General features: G+C 41.2%; 2 protein-coding genes across 5 annotated transcripts; one reads left to right on the top strand and one right to left on the bottom strand.

The window, feature by feature from the left end:
• Positions 1-99: 99 nt before the first annotated feature.
• On the bottom strand, positions 100-16,562 carry LOC148429198 (uncharacterized). 3 transcript variants are annotated; one of them, XM_088425338.1, is made up of 4 exons: positions 16,315-16,562; positions 12,078-12,190; positions 2,428-2,543; positions 100-2,185 (listed from the first exon to the last, which is right to left on the bottom strand). In XM_088425338.1, exons 3-4 carry the CDS (start codon positions 2,518-2,520, stop codon positions 1,751-1,753), a joined length of 528 nt encoding a protein of 175 aa, XP_088281464.1. In that variant the 5' UTR covers positions 2,521-2,543; positions 12,078-12,190; positions 16,315-16,562; the 3' UTR covers positions 100-1,750. The 3 variants fall into 3 exon arrangements, with proteins under 3 accessions (XP_088281464.1, XP_088281455.1, XP_088281450.1); XM_088425329.1 differs by lacking the exon at positions 12,078-12,190; XM_088425324.1 differs by lacking the exons at positions 12,078-12,190; positions 16,315-16,562 and adding an exon at positions 4,337-4,583.
• LOC148429197 (natterin-3-like) lies at positions 13,012-16,764 on the top strand. 2 transcript variants are annotated; one of them, XM_088425304.1, is made up of 4 exons: positions 13,012-13,094; positions 13,165-13,274; positions 13,575-13,655; positions 14,888-16,764. In XM_088425304.1, the coding sequence occupies exons 2-4, from the start codon at positions 13,184-13,186 to the stop codon at positions 15,970-15,972; spliced, it is 1,257 nt and encodes a 418-aa protein (XP_088281430.1). In that variant the 5' UTR covers positions 13,012-13,094; positions 13,165-13,183; the 3' UTR covers positions 15,973-16,764. The 2 variants fall into 2 exon arrangements, with proteins under 2 accessions (XP_088281430.1, XP_088281439.1); XM_088425313.1 differs by lacking the exon at positions 13,575-13,655 and having other exon boundaries at positions 13,019-13,094.
• Positions 16,765-17,715: the final 951 nt, after the last annotated feature.

Genomic DNA, 17,715 nt, shown 5'->3' with positions numbered 1-17,715 from the left:
CAATATCTAAGTGTAATAGTGTACGCTACAATGTATGTTACAGTACCAGTGCATTACACTATGTGTGCTCCCACATGAGTGACAATAAGCATGTTACAGAATAGGTGACAGTGTCCTACAAGGTAAATGAGTGTGTTACAGTGTATATGACATTTTGTTACACAATTTTACAGCGAGCGTGCTACATTTTAGGTGACAGAATGACATTTACTGAATGTGTTACAGTGTCCATGGCAATGTGTTATGTTTGTGCTTGTCTTGCACCTCCCTGTATGTTAGTGTGTTAGCAGTTGCAGGGTTGTTACAGTGTAGCTTCTTATAATATAAGTGAGCGTGTAACAGTGTACACCATAGTGTAGTGCCTATGCTATCGTCGGTGTTACACACATAGTATTTCGATTTGGGCGAGTGTCTTCTAAGATACCAGTGTTACAATGTGTTACAGTGTATGTGGATGTGTTGAAAATGTGTTACACTTTCAGTGTGTTACACAATGTTGCTATATTGGTTACATCATCTTAGAATATAGGATAGGTGGGTCTGTTCCAATATTGTTATGTCTACAATATCTTAGGATACAACTGAGATACACTATGCTTTGCTGTAAGTAACATTGTGTTACAATGTAGGTGTGTTACACTGTGGGTGAGCGTGTAGAATACAATTACTATGTGCTAAATTATCAAACAGCTTCAGGTATCATAAAATATTTATTAAAACATCAATTCATTAACATTTTTGGGGAGGAGGGGGTAGTTTCATGTTTATTTCATTATATATAAAATGCAATTTTGTATAGATGCTTCACTTAAATGATGTGTTCACATTTGCATTTTGTGCTCTTGAAATGGAAATAAGTGTCAAAAATGTGAAAATTGTTGGCGTTTATCAATAATTTCATCGGTGTGACGTGGTGTGACATCAGTATACATTTACACATTACGATACATATGTTTCTATGCTAAAATAAAACAGCTTTTCATATAGTTTTTTTGTATGAGAGCACAATTAATATAGTTGGTATTCTCATGGGTCGAATTTGAGCCTTCGGGGTAGAACAAACCAGATGAGCTTGGTTTAACCCTCCTGTTATATTGCGGGTCAAATTGAACTATTTAAAAAATGATAAATTTCTTCTACTCCTTGTCCCTCACCCAAACAATTTGTAATTTAAATCGCATGCTTTTATTTCTTACAACTAAACATACAGCGGGTCATAATGACCCATACACGTCATTGATGAGAAAGGAACATAAGAGAAGGGTTAACTAGTGAGCTCCACTCCTTGAAACAAGCTATGACGGCAAGAATTGGAAAGTTCCAAGTCAGACAGCAGTTGACTGACATCCAGCATGGTGGGATGGAAAAGTACAAGGGCCCATCGGGGACAAAATTTAGGATGATCTCGCACACTTTGCGAAGCACTCTCAAATACAGTATAAACCTCTATAATGTGCTCACACAAACACTTCTGAAATGCACACAAATGCTTTCGTACACACTACTGAAAACACATCAGATTGATAGAATTTCAGAAAGTGTGAGAGTATTATAGATTAGTATATGAGGATATTTTGATAGGATGTGTCCATTTCAGTAGTACAAATGGGAGTGCTTCAGTCATTTGTGTGAGCATTTCAGTTTCCTGTGCGAGAATGTTTCGGGTATGTGTGAGAGGTAATCCTGAATGAGGCCCCCGCTGAGCCCTCACTGAGCCCTCTGTGACGCATACGTGGCCCTCCTGCACCACCTACACGTCGGTGCTGACGCTGCGTGTGACCGGCGTCGAGCGGATGAGGTCCAGCTTGCGGTAAAACCCGGCCAAGTCAGCGGCTGGCATATCCAGGTCCTGGTGCACGCTACGGTACCCGCAAAGGCCTCGCCCTCCGTTGCAGAGCCGCTCCGGGTGGTGCAGGTAGAAGGGCAGCGTGCAGCGGGCGCACGCCGGGCAGAAACCGTGCGCTCGCTGGCAGCGACGTAGAGGCGGCGGCGGCGTGAAGCAGGCGGGCCCGTTGGCTTCGGTCAGGAAAGTAGGCGGGTACGTCTCGGGTTCATCGCTGTAACGCTCCGGGGTGGGCGGTGTGGGTGGGGCCGACAGAGCTAGGGGGTGCGAAGGCGACATAGTAGACAGCTCCGGTTCCTCCTCCTCCCCCTTCGCGGACTCCTCCTTCTTACAGCAGTAATACTAAAAAGGAACGTACGCTTACATCAAGATTTCAAACTGTTGTCCTCTGGTTGCGGCACTACAGGACTCAAAAAAATTCTGAGCTTTTTTTCCCCTGAGCTGTTAACACTGATTAACAATAAAACAAGAACACACTGAAAATAACAATTGCACTCTGTGAAACCATGATTTTGACTCTACAATAGTTATTGTATTTATTGTTCACATTTATTTAATATGCACCAATATGCGAGCAGACGTACCTGCAATCTACATAAACACAGCACAGCAATGATGGTGAGTAAGATAACTGCAGCCAGAATTCCACCTGCAATGACCACTGTCCCGGCTGACATTCGAAAGTCTCTCCATCAACAACCTGTAGGTGGCGAGGGAGTGCACAATGCCCATCCAGACAGTCAGGACAGGAGGGAAGAAGAAGAGAAATAGGACAAACTTGCAGTTGACTTTTCAGGCTATCGGAATGTTTAGCGGAAGGTGGCTTGAGGCGACGGTACGGCGTGTGCTAACGTGACAGCGACGACGACGACGCACGCTTCATTAGCCGCATGTTTTATGCACCGTGTCTGCATAAAAAAGCAGCACTTTCGCTTTATTAAGACAAACGCTGCTGCAAATACTCTACACTTTTCTCATTCATCTTTCTTTAATGTCGCACTAAGAATTTGGGAATATTTCGGGAGTTCATCCTTAGCATGTATCACAAGGGTTGCGGCTAAAAGCCAATTGTTTTGCTAATACTACATCTCACTATTCCTTATTAACATTTCTTGGGATCCCTCTATTATCTGAGTAATGTAGAAACATTTTGCTAATGCCGCAATGTCAAATATCATCCCCGTAGCTTTCAAATATTTTAAGTGATCGCTTGGTCATATTTTGCTAGAATTGCTCTTACAAGTCATGCTAAATTGTAAAAAATTAAATTCATTCCAATTTTTATTTTGGGCCGCATTGCAGTGATTGTTTCTGTCAGAGGGCCGGAATGACTGTGTCAAATACATTTTAAGTGTGTTGATCACACATTTACCAAGATTTGATATCAGAAGCCGGCAAAAACTGTTCAAAAGAGATTTGGAGAATAAGAAAATATTTGTTTTTCTTCCCCCAATTTTTTAAAAGTTAAAGACAACTTGCAATTTTGGTATTTTATCAGAAACCTGAAGTGGTATCAGCATTTCAAGGGCCACAAAAAGTGAGGTGGCGGGCCAGATCTGGCCCCCGGGCCTTGACTTTGACACCTGTGCCTTACCATATCTCCTTTAAATCAGATTTTCCTGCTAGCTTGTTGCTAATATCTCACAAAATTCTTGACAACAGTATCTCACTAATACCTGACTGACTTCTTGATATTCTTGCACACTTATGTGCACGTTTATGCACATCACGTACTATTTAATTACTACAGTACCCCATATTTTGTTAAGCTCTTTCAATTATTTCAGTCTCATTGATATCTGATTAGTGAACATTGACATCATGTTGATATTTTAACAATACCCATCTGAATCCCAAAAGCTCAGTGCCATCACACATTGCTAACACCTTAGTAATCTTAACTGTAACTAAGCAATGTTTTGCAATCTCACTAATATCTTAACAATATCTTGCTAATAGTTTATATTTCCACTAATATTTCAATCATATCTCATCCCAATTTCAAGAGAACTTTAATATTATCCCTCTAAAACTCTTTGATATGGAACTAATATCTCATGAACATTTCACTATCTTGGTTATATCCCACTCATTTCTTGCTAGGTTCAGGAATCAGACTAGACTGTATGTTTTGATTTTGCATTTCATTCATCCATCCAGCCAGCCAGCCAGCCAGCCAGCCATCCATCCAGCCAGTCACCCAGCCAGCATTGTACATCTTCATCTGACATCCATCTATCATCTTAATTTTACATCCACTTAGCATGTTCTTCGTTTTACCATCCTCCAATCAACCATCCATGTTCACCTCCATCTTCCCATCCATCGTCATCAGTCCACCCATCCATCAATTGCCCTGCTTTTTACAATCATCCCAAGTATGTCCCACTCAGCCAATGAGCGTCTTTAAAGTGTGACGTCACTTTAAGGTGTTGTTGACTGTTAAATCTTGTTCAAGTAGCACACACACACACACACACACACTGATCTTACCCATCACTTTAGTGCTGGTTCCGCAAATGAACACGCACGTGCACGAGGAGTGGGAAAAGTAAGTGCGTCAGAGACACTCATCACAAAAAAAAAGTCACCGAACTTGTTTGATTTCCTTCAAGAACATTCTCCATAAATACTGAAAGGCAGTCCAGTCGGAATGAGAACCTCCTGCAGGGAGAAAAGAGACTCTAGTGACACCGCACGCAGCCACTCTGCTCCTCTCTGTTTCCGCGGCGGCGCGCTCATGTCCGAGCGGCGCTGCTATGAGTGAACGTGCGTGAACGCGCCACGTCACAACTGAGCATTCGTGCGCACCTACAGCAAGAGGCTTACAGACCTTCATTCCCATCTTCACCTTGTTTGAGTGGAAAAAGCCAAAGTCACCCAAATAGTTCAAAGTCACCTTGCCTGCAGTTTGACTCATTTTATTAATCTCAGTGATGTCTTTCATAATCTTAATAATAATGTCCCATCAAATCTCGACAATGTAATATCTCGTTATGTCTGACGACTATCACTACTACTATCACTAATAACTTGCAAATAACCCACGATTATCCCACTGAAATCCCACTAATATCTCATTATATCTCACTAATACCTCAACTACAGTTATATATCACTACTCACTGGTATTTTATTACCATCTCATAATCAATTGATTGATCCATTCATCCATTGTTTGCTTGCTAGTGGCTATCACAGTTGTCATATTTTTTGAAATGCTGGAGGAAACCGCACTATCCCAGATAAAATCAATGCAGGCATGGGGAGAACATGCAAACTCCCCATACAAGGGCTGGAGCCAGAGATGAACTCATGACCTCCGCACTGTGAGATGGATGAGCTGCTGCCATGCTGCCACCATCCCCTTGGATCAGTAATATTGCTAAAAACACTCAAAGAATATCTCAAGCTCCAGGTACATTATGTTATAGCAAAAATATCACTAAAATCTTGAAATCCCACAAACAGTTATTAACTCATTGACATCTAATTACATCTCATTACCTCAGTAATAGTCATCCTGAATGTGTAACATTTCTCATAACATCATGTCAAATTTTAATATCTCACTAAAATCTCCCTAATACCTCACAAGAATCTCTCAATACCGTGTACTTATCTAACTCACAAATGTTGTGCTGTAATGATTTCTAAATCTCACTCGTCAAGTTCTCACTAATAGCTCACTAAAATGTCTCTAATATCCCATAAGAATCACGTCCAATTCCGTGTAATAATTTCCTAGTATACTGTATTGAACTCTTAATCTCACTATCTCAGTAGTTAATTATATCTAATTTAACAATATTACAAAAATAGTGATCATCTCACCGTCTCACCAATCTATTAATATCTCGCTATTAACTCGCTATTAAAGCGGTGTCTCTGTAATATCTCAAGGGGCTCTCACTACCATCTCTAATATCTTCCTAATATCTCAGTAATATACTTTATCTTCAGAAAAAAGGCAGAAGAAGAAAATGTTTGAGCCTATAAATAATTCAGAGGTGGGAGCAGGCTGAGATTTCAGTGTCTTGTGCAGACAAGAGTGTGTAATATTCATGAGACCTTACTTTTACTCCTTTTACTCTTACGTGCGCACACACACACACACACGCACTCTTAGCACCACACAACAGTCACCAGTGTCACAATGACACTGATGCAATGCTTTTCAGATGAGTGCAAATCAGTAAAACCCTGTCAGTCAATCAAGTCCATACGTCATAACGTCACGTTGAAGATTCAGTCCGACGCTACACTAAAGGTTTTAAGGTTGTAGAATGGATGGATATGTAGCTACTGTAAATGTATCCTCTGCTGGGCAAGAAAAAAGATGACCTCGCTCTGGTTGTAGTTTGGGTACAGTGTTAACTACAAGGAAGGCTCCAGACCTGAAGAGGGACCTGATGCCATGTTCTCAGTCTAATGAATTTATGTTCTTTAGTAAGACACTTTCATTCTGGACCTTCTGACCTCAGTTTGGGTTTGAAAGCCTCCGCCTCTCTTTATTCTCATAGTGATCAAGCACTAAAGGTTCTGAAGATGTGACGTATTGATCCCATGAGTTGTTCTAAAGCTAAATTTGCGGCCTTAAGTTTTGAAGAACGACCACACTGAGCTGGAGACAAAGGTTCACAAAAGTTCTACTGTAACTCCAGCCTGAAGATAATAAATTTATATTCTAATGCAACACACCTATTTGGTTTTCAAACCAGTGATCTTATATATTTAAAAACGGACCCCATGGAACATTCTAGGTCTGACATTATTTGGGTAGTAGATCTGGAAAGTTGTCCTTGATGGCGAAAGAAAAACAGTGGAGCGGTCGTGAGCGCATGCATGTTGACTGATGAATTGCGAGCTTGTCGTACAGGAATCTTTCGTGTTCGACTCAACGACGCGGAGAAACGTGCAGACAGAACGTTTGTTCATCTTGTTGTCGACAAGTATCTTTGTCAACTCCGATTTCTTCCGCTCCACTAAGCTTCACTTGGATACACTGACTGACAATGCATTTGGGGCACTATCATAACATATGATGTAGCAAGCAGACAGAATTTTACCCGAATAAAATCCTACTGATTAAATCCAACATGAGGAAATGGCAGAAAGTTGTTTATTTTATTACATTGGTTATTTATTTATTGATACTGTTTTTAATATTCCACTTTTGCTGATACTCTGAGGCCTCTGGTTTTGCATTCTAACCACACTAAAGGTTCTAGAGCTAGACACTCTGGTTTTCCTTTTTGGTGCATGGTGTGTCTATTCTACTGTTAGAGCAACTGGGGTTCTAAGGCTAATAACATTTTTTTTTCTCTGTGGTTCTGGATCAGCAACAAAAATTCATTCTGGGTCCTCATGTTGACAGGAACACAAATGATTGGGTTGTACAGTTCATGTTTTTTGGTTGCATTAGAAGTTTATTTTTCTATACAAAAGGTTTCAGAGTGATGGATATCACGGTTGCACATTTGACATACTCAAAGTCATTTAATTAGTGAGACTGTTGAAATAATCCACTGAAGTTGTAAATTAACTGCGTTCTGGATTCTTGCTCCGACTGCAAGAAAAGTTAATTGGAGTTGGAGATTAGTTCCTGTTACTCCTCTTTCAAACAATGACCTCCTTATACTTTACCTTGTGACTAGGTTGTAAAAATAAATATTGGAAGTTCTGGAACGATAGACAGTCTGGTTCCACATTTTACCTTGCACCAGATCAGTGATTTTCAACTCCCACGTGTAACTTATTACATCAATAAAAGGATGGGTAGCTGCCTCGTGTTGGTTCGAGGTCCCTTCGGAAGGTTTCATATTTTCCCCAGATGGAGTTTTAGAGTTTTTCCTTCCCCTTGAGGGAGCTTTGTTCAGGGGATGCTGTTGTGTATTTATGATGTTCTGTATGACTTCAACTTCGCATGTGAAACACTGAGGAAACACAAAAGGTTCTAGAACTGAAGACATGCCACTCCATAAAGAAGAACACTACGACATTTCTTTACCAGCGCATTTAGAGGCCTTGAAAGTAGAAGGAACAGCGGTATAACGAGATGATGATGATGATGATGGTGATGATGATTCCCCCTCCAGAGTGACTGTAACCGTGACTCCCTGACAAAGGCGAGCTGAAGCCAGCACGAGGCTTTATGCCAGGGAGCGCGGGCGAGCATCTCTGTGAATCTCCTGAATAATGGAAAGATCTCCATTTGAAGGCTCTCCAACACTCTGACCCCACTTTTAGAAAAAAGCTTCTTTTTTCTCCCCAAGCAGAATATTCCTGCTAATCTCCAGTGAAGCGCGCAGGAGAGGAGCGTCGCCGCCTGAGAAGGCTTTTACATGGGGAGGGGCTTGAAAGCGCAACGTCTCCCGTTGCCGTCTTCCCGTAGCGACCCGTACCCCCACCGCAGCCAAGGAACACAGACGTCCGAAGGGCTGCCGAGTCATACCGAGCAAAGGAGTTTAGCGGTGCCTTTCATCGTCTGTCATGCTAATTGGGGTTTTGTGAATATTCAACACCAGCTGTTAGCTTTTGTTCTGAACATACGGAATGATGACATTATATCACATCAAATGGGACATCTTGCAGTAGAGATTTTCTTGTGGTCATCTCATACGGGACGTCTCTTTAGTAATGTTTGGCATGAGACGTCTCGTATGGGACATATGAGACATCACACATCTATTTTACGACATCTAATTAGAGTTATTGTACATGTAAAATGGACATTTCAGACATCGCATATGGGACATTTCTCTATGTACGACTCATAAATAATACATCTACTCATATATGTCTCTGTTATTTACTGTATGTCTCCATCCAACCATTTTCTGTAGCCGCTTTTCCTCACTATGGTCAATGGCGCCTATCCCGGCTGTCTACGTGCTGGAGGCGGGGGACACACTGAACCGTTTGACAGACAATTGCAGGGACACAACAACCAGTCACGCACCCAATCACAAAGACAATTTAGAGTGTCCAATCAATCAATCAAATTTTATTTGTATAGCCCTGAATCACCGAAGTCTCAAAGGGCTTCATAGGGGAAAAGAGGTCATGTCGAGAGTTCTTTTGGAAAAAGAAGTCATACAGAGACATCTTTTTGTTGTGGGTACTCATATTGGATATTTTATCATGAATGAGTCATGGTGCATCTTGTTCAGGACATGTCCAATGCTGTTCATCTTGATAGGAAGTCTCACACAGGACATTCTTTGTGAAAACTGTCATAAGCAAAGACTAATAACAAATAAGGATGGATGGATGGATTATTTGGTTTAGTGTCACTTTGTGAACATTAGTAACATCAGGTATGCGGTCTCGTTCTTATTTGGTTTGGTTTCACTTTGTAAAGCTTATTAATGTCTGGTATGTGCTCTCATTTTTTTCTGGAGAACTCTTGAGGGATATCTCATCTGCAAGAGCGTGGTGGAGCCGATTGGAAATTCTGTGAAAATATATAGATCTTCCCAAATGATTGCCGTTGGGGCTGGTCTGTCCGCATGGCCCCCTCATCAACGGACGATGTCTAAATGTCCCAGATTGAATGTTTTTTTTCCCAATGCAACCCTTATATGAGACATCTCTAAATGTATGTCTCAATGAACGCACAGGATGTTTTTTTTGGGTTGGGTTAGCGTTAGATGCATTATTGTAAGCGTCATCTAAGTCAGGATATATAGACATATCGGTCATATCTTTTGGAGAGCTTATTCAGGACATCTCATTATCTTTTATGGAACTTTGCATGCTAAGTTTGCCTCGTGAATATTCAACACCGGCTGTTAGTTTTTGGAGATGTTAGAATGTCAGTGGTTCTGGCCTAAGTATTTATTACGCCATGGAAGTGAGGCTGACAGGTGGGTCAGACAAGGAGGGGGAGGGGGGGGGGGCATGTCACCTCTCAACAGCACACAACCCCCTGCTGCCACTAGCCAGGCCCAAGGTGTGCAAGGACAAAAGAGACACTCAAGCTTTTCTTCTTTTACATATGGTGACATTAAAGTGATAATTGTAGAACAAAAAAAAGATGGATAAGAAAATATGATCACATTTAGCCTAGGACATGAGATCAGATAAGTCTTGTGCTTACAACTGTTCTGGCAGTCTGTTAATTGGATATTTTGTTATGTTTAATCTCGTTTTGTATTTCTCAAAAGGAACACTTACTGCACTCTCATACAGGACATCTCATACGGCCCATCTGATTTGGGAATGACTCATACATGACATCTTGTTGCATATTTTTGTTGAAGATCTCACATAGGACATCTTATGCTGAGCATCTCACCAGGGAACGTCTCATACATGACATCCTGTTAGTATCATACAGAAGATCTCATTCGGGACAAATGGAACATTTAGTTTAGGACGGGTCGGCAACCCAGAATGTCGAAAGAGCCATAAAACACCCCAAAAAACAAAAAACGAAACTGTCTGGAGCCATGAACAATTGAAAGCCCTCTACAAACCTGATAATGAAGGCAATACATACTGCACGTGTTTATATTGGCTATATTAGTCTACTATCAAAATGACTAGGTGGGCTACAATAATGAGCCTTGATGAGGAGATGTTTATTTCCCTCAAGCTTTTTCTGGAGAGAATGACACACCATGCGTATACTTTGCTGTACAATGGTACTTTATTTTTAACTTTCATTACAATATTAATGTTTATGATTTTTTGCATTAATGAAATTGGATTGGAAGTGCATTGGAATTGAACCCTGGACCACTCTTCCATCATGCTGCCTGTTTGTAAACCATATTAAAACAAAAAAATGGATCCTTCCGTCTTTTTCCATTTTCATACATTTTTGAAAACACTCCAGGGAGCCATCAGGGCGGCGCTAAAGAGACTCATGCAATCGCCAATACCTGGTTTAGGATATTTTAATGCCCCAAAATCCTGTTAGGTATTGTTCATTCGTAAGATCTCGTTATGAATGTCCAATACAGTATCATCAGCAGTCTCATTAGCAACATCTCATACATGACCTCTTATTAGAGCGCTGGTGTCAAACTCAAGGCCCGGGGGCCAGATCTGGCACATCATTTTATATGGCCCGCAAAATGCGGATTTGATTTCAAGTTCTGGCTAAAATACCAAACTTACAAGTTGCCTTCAACTTTTAATTTTATTTTTTTTTTTTTTACACAATTTCCAATTTGATCACTTTTTGCTAGCCTCTGATTTCAAAACTAGGTAAGTATCTGACAAACACTCTTCAAATTTATTTGATTCTCAATCATTCCGGCCCTCTTACAGAAACCATAACTACAACGCGGCCCTCGATAAAAAAAAAAAAAAAAAAAAAGTTTGACACCCCTGCATTAGAGTAATCTTCGGATGTTTCGCTTTGCCATTCTGGAATGCTTTGAAGGGGGAAGTAGTAAGTCCTGATTTCTTAGAATTAGCACCAGGCAAGTAACTTCCGGTAGCTGGCACAAGCGGGTTGCGCTACCGTGCGATGACAAGTGACGTGAAGATCAGTGTGTGCAACCATACGCGCTCGTGCATTTTTCATACTGTGGCCGCCAGCTCTTTTTCCTGCTCTCCACTCGCCTGGCAGGGAATGTTTGGAATATCAAAAGGATGATTCACCGGCGTCTTGGAATCTGTGCCGACATCTGCCTGATCCTCGCACCGTTTCACGCAACTTATACGGGTGTCTCGTGCATGAGAACCCCAGCTTATATAGGATGTTTCACTGAACAAATCGCATTGGACGTCTTCTTACGTGTGTCATACGTTACATATCTATATAAGGTATGTACGTGGCGCTTTATCAGACATTTCATCCCAAATATTGTCATTTAGGACAACTCTTAGTCACTTTTTAAAGGGCATAAATCACAGGTGTTATACTCCGGTCCTCGAGGTTCAGTATCCTGCGTGTTTTTTCTTTCAAATGTCTTTTTATTGATTGCTTTTTAACCTTCTCTCAAACACACCTGATACAAATGATTAGGATCTTTTCCAAGCTTCTGCAGAGCTTGCTAATAAGCCTATCATTTGAATCAGGTGTGTTGAGCAGAGAGGGTTAAAAAAACATGCAGGATACTGACCCTCAAGAACTGGAATTTGACACCTAAATCAAGATATTTTATACCTTCTACCGTAATACGTGCATATATATTACATTCGACACTTTGCGGATTTAATTGCTTATTAAATATGAGCTTTAAGTTGTAAGGAAGTAAAACGCAGTTGCAGTTCTTACCGTGTGGCTGCCTTGCCCCCTTCATGATGTCGCTCAATGCCAGTGGGCCATGTAACATGCATCCATCAATCATCTTGACCGCTCATCCTCATGAGGCTTGCAGCTGAATGAGGCTATTCCAACAGCATGAATAAAAGGGGCGAAAATATGCGTTTTACTGACACTAAAATGAAAAAGAACATCAACAGTCCGCTCTCGCAAACACCAGTTCCTCGTTTTAAAATCAGTCCCCATAGGAACCCGGTATTCATAGTTCTGCTGGAAGGTGAATTATTTAATGCTGGCATTGATTGTCTGGCTGTATGCTCCCAAACACACATTTTCACCTCTTCAGCATTTTTTTTTTACCTCAAAACGCTGTTGTAAATAAATGTTTACTTTGCCGACTTGGTGCAAAAGCTCTCCTCCTCAGCTCCGAAATCAAAACGATACTGAAAGACATGGATAAGGTTGGAGTGTATTTTCTCTTGCCCAGGTGGTACGGGGCGGTGTAGAGAAGGTGAGAAATGTTACTGTTGTCATAAGCTCACTTCAGGCTGCATTTATCTGCCTGTGCGGGTCAGCGTGAGAGTGCAGAATAAGCAAGGAATGATTAGAAATATATCAATGATGGAAATCAACACTTTGGTAGTGTTTAGGGTGAGAAATCAACATTGGAACATGGATAAAAGCACCAAAAAGTTGATTTAACATATTATGGCGCCTCTAAGCATGAAATATGTCTCATTGGGACATCTTGCTAGGTTGTCCTGTATGGTGCATCTTCCACGAGACTTCTTGTTAGTATCATTCCAGTCCTATCCTTTTGGTGTATTTTGGCTCATACTGAACATTTCATTAGGAAATTCGTCCTTAGAGCCAAAAAAAACAAAATTTTGGAAATCTCCCACTGGAGGACTTGTTTACACTGGTCAATGTTTTATTCAGAGGGACTACGAGTCAAAGTGCGAACGGAGCTCAGAGTACATATCTGTGCCTCCTGCCCAACTGCCATTAGCAGACAGACTTGGATTTGTGGTGAGTGTTTCCTCGTCATCCTTGTTTTGTTGTTTTTTTTTTCTCAAGTCATTTGGTGCCCTTTCATCAGGTGTAGGACCGAAAAAAAGATGACCAAGATGCGGTTACCTCTTCTGCTGTTGGGTGTGGTGCACTTGACCTGCGCCATCACCGACGACTGTGATCAACAGCCAGTAGCAGGTGCTATTCTTTGGAATCCAGTTTTGGACCACCAGTTCTCAAACTGGGCTCCACATTAATGAAATGAATATGACCCAGCTCTGGTCTTGGTCACAAAAATCAGAAGCGGTCCTTGTAGACTTTGGGTTGTATCTGATACTCGTTTTTAATTGCCATTAGGATTATGAGGGGACCTTGATAAAATTCTCTGGACTCAAAAAAAGTTTGAGGACCTGTACCTTTGCCATCACAACAACAAAAGATGCTATCAAACTAATTCCAAAATAAGAAATGACTTGTGTGCGTGCATTTGATTCCAAGGTTCAAGTTTAGCCAAGAGCACCATACGGAGTTTGTCCCTTTGGGTGGATAAACAGCTGACAGATCTCGTTGACACTGCTAGTAAGTTGATACGAATTACCAGAGGTTGGAGAATTGTGTCGTCTGACGACTTGAGACAGATTAAAGACATTCACTGAAGATAGGGACCTGCTTCCCAAAAGAAACACTTGAGTGGATTTTGACTTCAACAACATGACCAGTTGGGCCAACGTTGTGCTTAGGCTGGAGTGTATGACTTAAGTCTAGTGTTTTTACAATACGATACATGTTTGAGAAGAGGTCCCGATATTAAATGATGGTATCGACATTGGCGAGTACTGACAAATAAATGGCCAATACCACCAATACCCGAGCCAAGAAACCCTGTTGGCCTGAAGCGGAACTCTCTTAACCAATGACAGGGAAGCTTTTTCATGTCAAGAAAAACCAAACGAGAGTGCCTCAATGACAGAAAATGTCAGCAATTCGGAAGCATTTCAGCATACAAACTCCTGTGAGTACAATAGCAATATGTAAGATTTGTGGTTCAAAAGTTGCAAGAGGTGGAGCTAAAATGGCCAGGTTCAACACCTGATACACGATAAAAGATTTGAGGACAAAACAATTGGACAAACACAGACCAAACAAACTCTGGTGAGTTCTTTTCAAAGGAGGGACTAAGACATAGGTGTCAACTCCATTCCTCGAGGGCCAGTATCTTGCATGTTTTCAGGTTTTCTCTCCCAAACACACCTGATTCAGATGACTAGCTTATTAACAAGCTCTGCAGAAGCTGCAGAGTCCATTTGACGTGCTGATATCGAAAAACCAGGAGTAGAATATCTAAGACATGCTACTAAAACCACAAATCGCTCATACAATAACTTGAGACACACTATCACAAGACTGGTGAAAGGACTATAGTGTGCTACAATAATGATTACAATATACAAGTCAAATGGCTTGGACTTAGTAATAAAACAAGTAGGACAGAGAAGTAGAATGACTCTACCAACATAATGACGGGTTGCGCTAGTACGGTGACCCGAGTCCACGAGTAGAACAACAAGGGAGCAAAAACAGACTAGGTAGGGCATTGTATAAGAATGATGAAGACGAACTAGGATAGCAACTTGGACTCAGTAATAGAGCAACTAGGGTGTTGTACCGGTGTCACAATTGCGCATTATGACTTCAGACTGAATTTTGACTTTCTTCCACCTTTGCCAATTTGTCATTGTAACAACCAAGGAAACGGATCACAGATGGCTCCTTGGTGCACATAGTGTTTTCTTCTCTCCTTCGCACAACAGGGCCCTCTCTTGCTCTCGATCCCTCTCCGGAAAACAAGCGTCCAGAACAAGTACCCATCAAAAGAGCTCTGAGGCCATCATTGTGTTTCCTGAAAAAACTGCGAGGAGGCACTTTGTCCGACATTGACGGAACGAATCTGGAATGGCAAGAGTGGGACGGCTCCGTCCAAGAGGGCACCGTGTCCTTCTACAACACGTACTCCAGCCGCATAGATTACATCTGCAAAGTGGGCTGCCACTCGGGCTACTACGACTCCACACTCAGCAATGCCGCCTGTGCCTACACCGACAGGGGGGCGGGGTACACGGCTACCCAGTTTGAGCTGCTGGTCAACAAAGACAACTTTGAGATTCTGGAGTGGAAAGAAGGCTATGGCGGTTCAGTGACACCCAGTTCTATTCAAACCTGCACCAATGAAGACATTTACGTCGGTAAGAACGAGTACGGACTAGGAGAAGTGAAAGTTAGTGAAAAGGTGTTTAACTTGCCCTGGGGTGGGAGGTGTTACCCGTACAGTCAATACCAGGTCTTGGAGATCATGAAAGATGTAAGGAGAGAGCACATTATGGACGTCGAGTATGACACGGACGGCATCACCCCCATCGAATATCCCCCTGAGGTGTTGAACAAGGAAAAAATCACCAACAAGGACTGTCATCCCATCAAGCATGAGGCCACCCTCACCAAGTCTGTCTCGTCAACCCAAAAGTGGGAGATCAACTTCTCCCTTACGGTCGGAGCCGGTGTTACCATATTGACGGGAATCCCCTTCATAGCCAAAGGAGAGATTAACTTCAAGGCCGCCTTCACGTACAGGTTGAACAAAGAGACCTCCTATACCGAGATTACCACCCACTCGCTGACACTGGACACGGTAGTGCCCCCCGGCTACTCGTGCACTATCAAAATGCAAGGCAAGAAGTACGGATTGGAGATGCCGTACACAGCAGTCCTCAGGCGGATCTACCGTAATGGGGAGACCAAGTGGACCACTGTCACTGGGACCTTCAAGGGTCTCCAGATCTCTGAGGTCCAAGCTGAAATCGAACGCTGTGAACCGCTGCCCGATGTTAAGCCTTGTTAAAGTTTATCTTGCGTGTGTAAAACTGAAATTTGAAAAAAAAAAAAAACATCTACCTTTCTCTCTTATTCAAATGGGCACGCCCATCAATCTGTCCACGTTGTTCTTGCCTGAACAAGTCGCCAGTCCAATGCTAGAGCAAATAGAGCACACTCGTACCGCAAAGTACTTTAGAGTTTGGATGTCAATTCATTCTTCCATCCATCCATCCATCCATCCATCCATCCATCCATCCATCCATCCATCCATCCATCTAGCTTTTAGTATTACTATTGTGAACAGTGCTTTACTAATAGTTTTATTTACTAGTAGTGCTGGAAAAAATACCAATAAAAGTGGAGTTACCTTACTGATTGTCACATCCTGGATCCCTAATGAGTTGTCCTGTGTTGCAGATTAGGGAGCAGAACCACTAGCTACACACCTGCTCCTCATTCTAATCAGGGGACTATTTAGGTCCGGTCAGAGCTGGAGGGCGTCGCCGGATTATTGCGTCTGTAGCCTTCTAGTGTCCATGCCAGTTCCTAGTTCCCTCGATTCCTAGCGCTTTTGCACGAGTGTTTTATTTGCTACTTTTGCTCCTTGTCTCCAGTCTGCCAGCACTTTGCTTTGTTACTTTGTATTTTCGGCGACGTCCTCTTGTTGGTTCTGCCTCCAAGTCTTAGGAAGTTACTTGCCCTTTTGCATTGTCTCTGAGTCTCTTTATCATCTTTTAGTTGTACTTTGAACATTTTTTGTTAGAACCCCATTGTGGTGCGTGCCTTTTGTGTTAATAAACTTTTTTTATCGACTCCACACTGTTTCCTTTGTGTCCCGGGTTTCACAATCAAACTGTCCGAGTCACGACCGTGACGCCGATGAGGAATAAGACTGTAACATATAAAATATGCACTAAAATATGCTGGTAGGTGAGAAGAGGTTTAGTTTTCTTGAGTAATCACCCCAGTCAGAACAGAAAAATTAAAGTACTGTAAACACTTTGTATGTTGGAGAGGAACTGAATTATTATTCATTGCAAAACAAGCACATTCTTCTTCCTCTTCTTTTTCAACATCTTATTGTTATTAGTGTATATACTGTTCGTGGTCCCCACCTCTGACCACATACACAATTCCATTTTTTTTTTTTTTTTACTTTGTTTAGTGTATTATATTGTGATGTTTATGACAGAATAGTCTTTGATGGACAAACTGCATTTGATGTTTCAGGAATAATAAGTGTCTTAAGTGGATCACCTACACATACATATATATACATACATATATATATACATACATATATACATACATATATATACATACATATATATATACATACATATATACATACATATATATACATACATACATATATACATACATATATATACATACATACATATATATATATATACATACATACATATATATATATATATATATATATATATATATATATATATATATGATAATTATTGTCACACGTAGAATACGAAACACTGTGAATTTTTTATTTTATATTTTGTTTTATTTTATTGTTTGTTATTTGTCATTTACTTATCGAATCATTAATTTATTCAATGAAATATCCGTGCATCTTTACTCAATGAAATCACAGAAACATTGCATGATTCCCTTAAAGAAAAAAGCGAATCAAGGATTTTCTTTTCCGTAATATGTTGCGCTAGTCCAGAGAATGCTGGAATTACATCGCTTTTTTTTGAATGTGAATAAGCCTGCAAAATCCACTTGCTTTCATTCATCTCAT

The sequence above is a fragment of the Hippichthys cyanospilos genome, chromosome 1, assembly GCF_059441005.1.
Source record: "Hippichthys cyanospilos isolate Australia breed blue-spotted pipefish chromosome 1, RoL_Hcya_1.0, whole genome shotgun sequence".
NCBI lineage: Eukaryota > Metazoa > Chordata > Actinopteri > Syngnathiformes > Syngnathidae > Hippichthys > Hippichthys cyanospilos.
Note: the sequence above shows the minus strand (reverse complement) of the source record. Positions and strands in the feature narration are given on the sequence as shown.

Coding starts and splice junctions, on each gene's coding strand:
- LOC148429198 (XM_088425338.1), bottom strand. CDS start 2,520: ATGTCAGCCGGGACAGTGGTCATTGCAGGTGGAATTCTGGCTGCAGTT. Junction 2,186..2,427: donor TGTGTTTATGTAGATTGCAG/GTACGTCTGCTC, acceptor GTTCCTTTTTAG/TATTACTGCTGTAAGAAGGA.
- LOC148429197 (XM_088425304.1), top strand. CDS start 13,184: ATGACCAAGATGCGGTTACCTCTTCTGCTGTTGGGTGTGGTGCACTTG. Junction 13,275..13,574: donor TGATCAACAGCCAGTAGCAG/GTGCTATTCTTT, acceptor TTTGATTCCAAG/GTTCAAGTTTAGCCAAGAGC. Junction 13,656..14,887: donor AGATCTCGTTGACACTGCTA/GTAAGTTGATAC, acceptor TTCGCACAACAG/GGCCCTCTCTTGCTCTCGAT.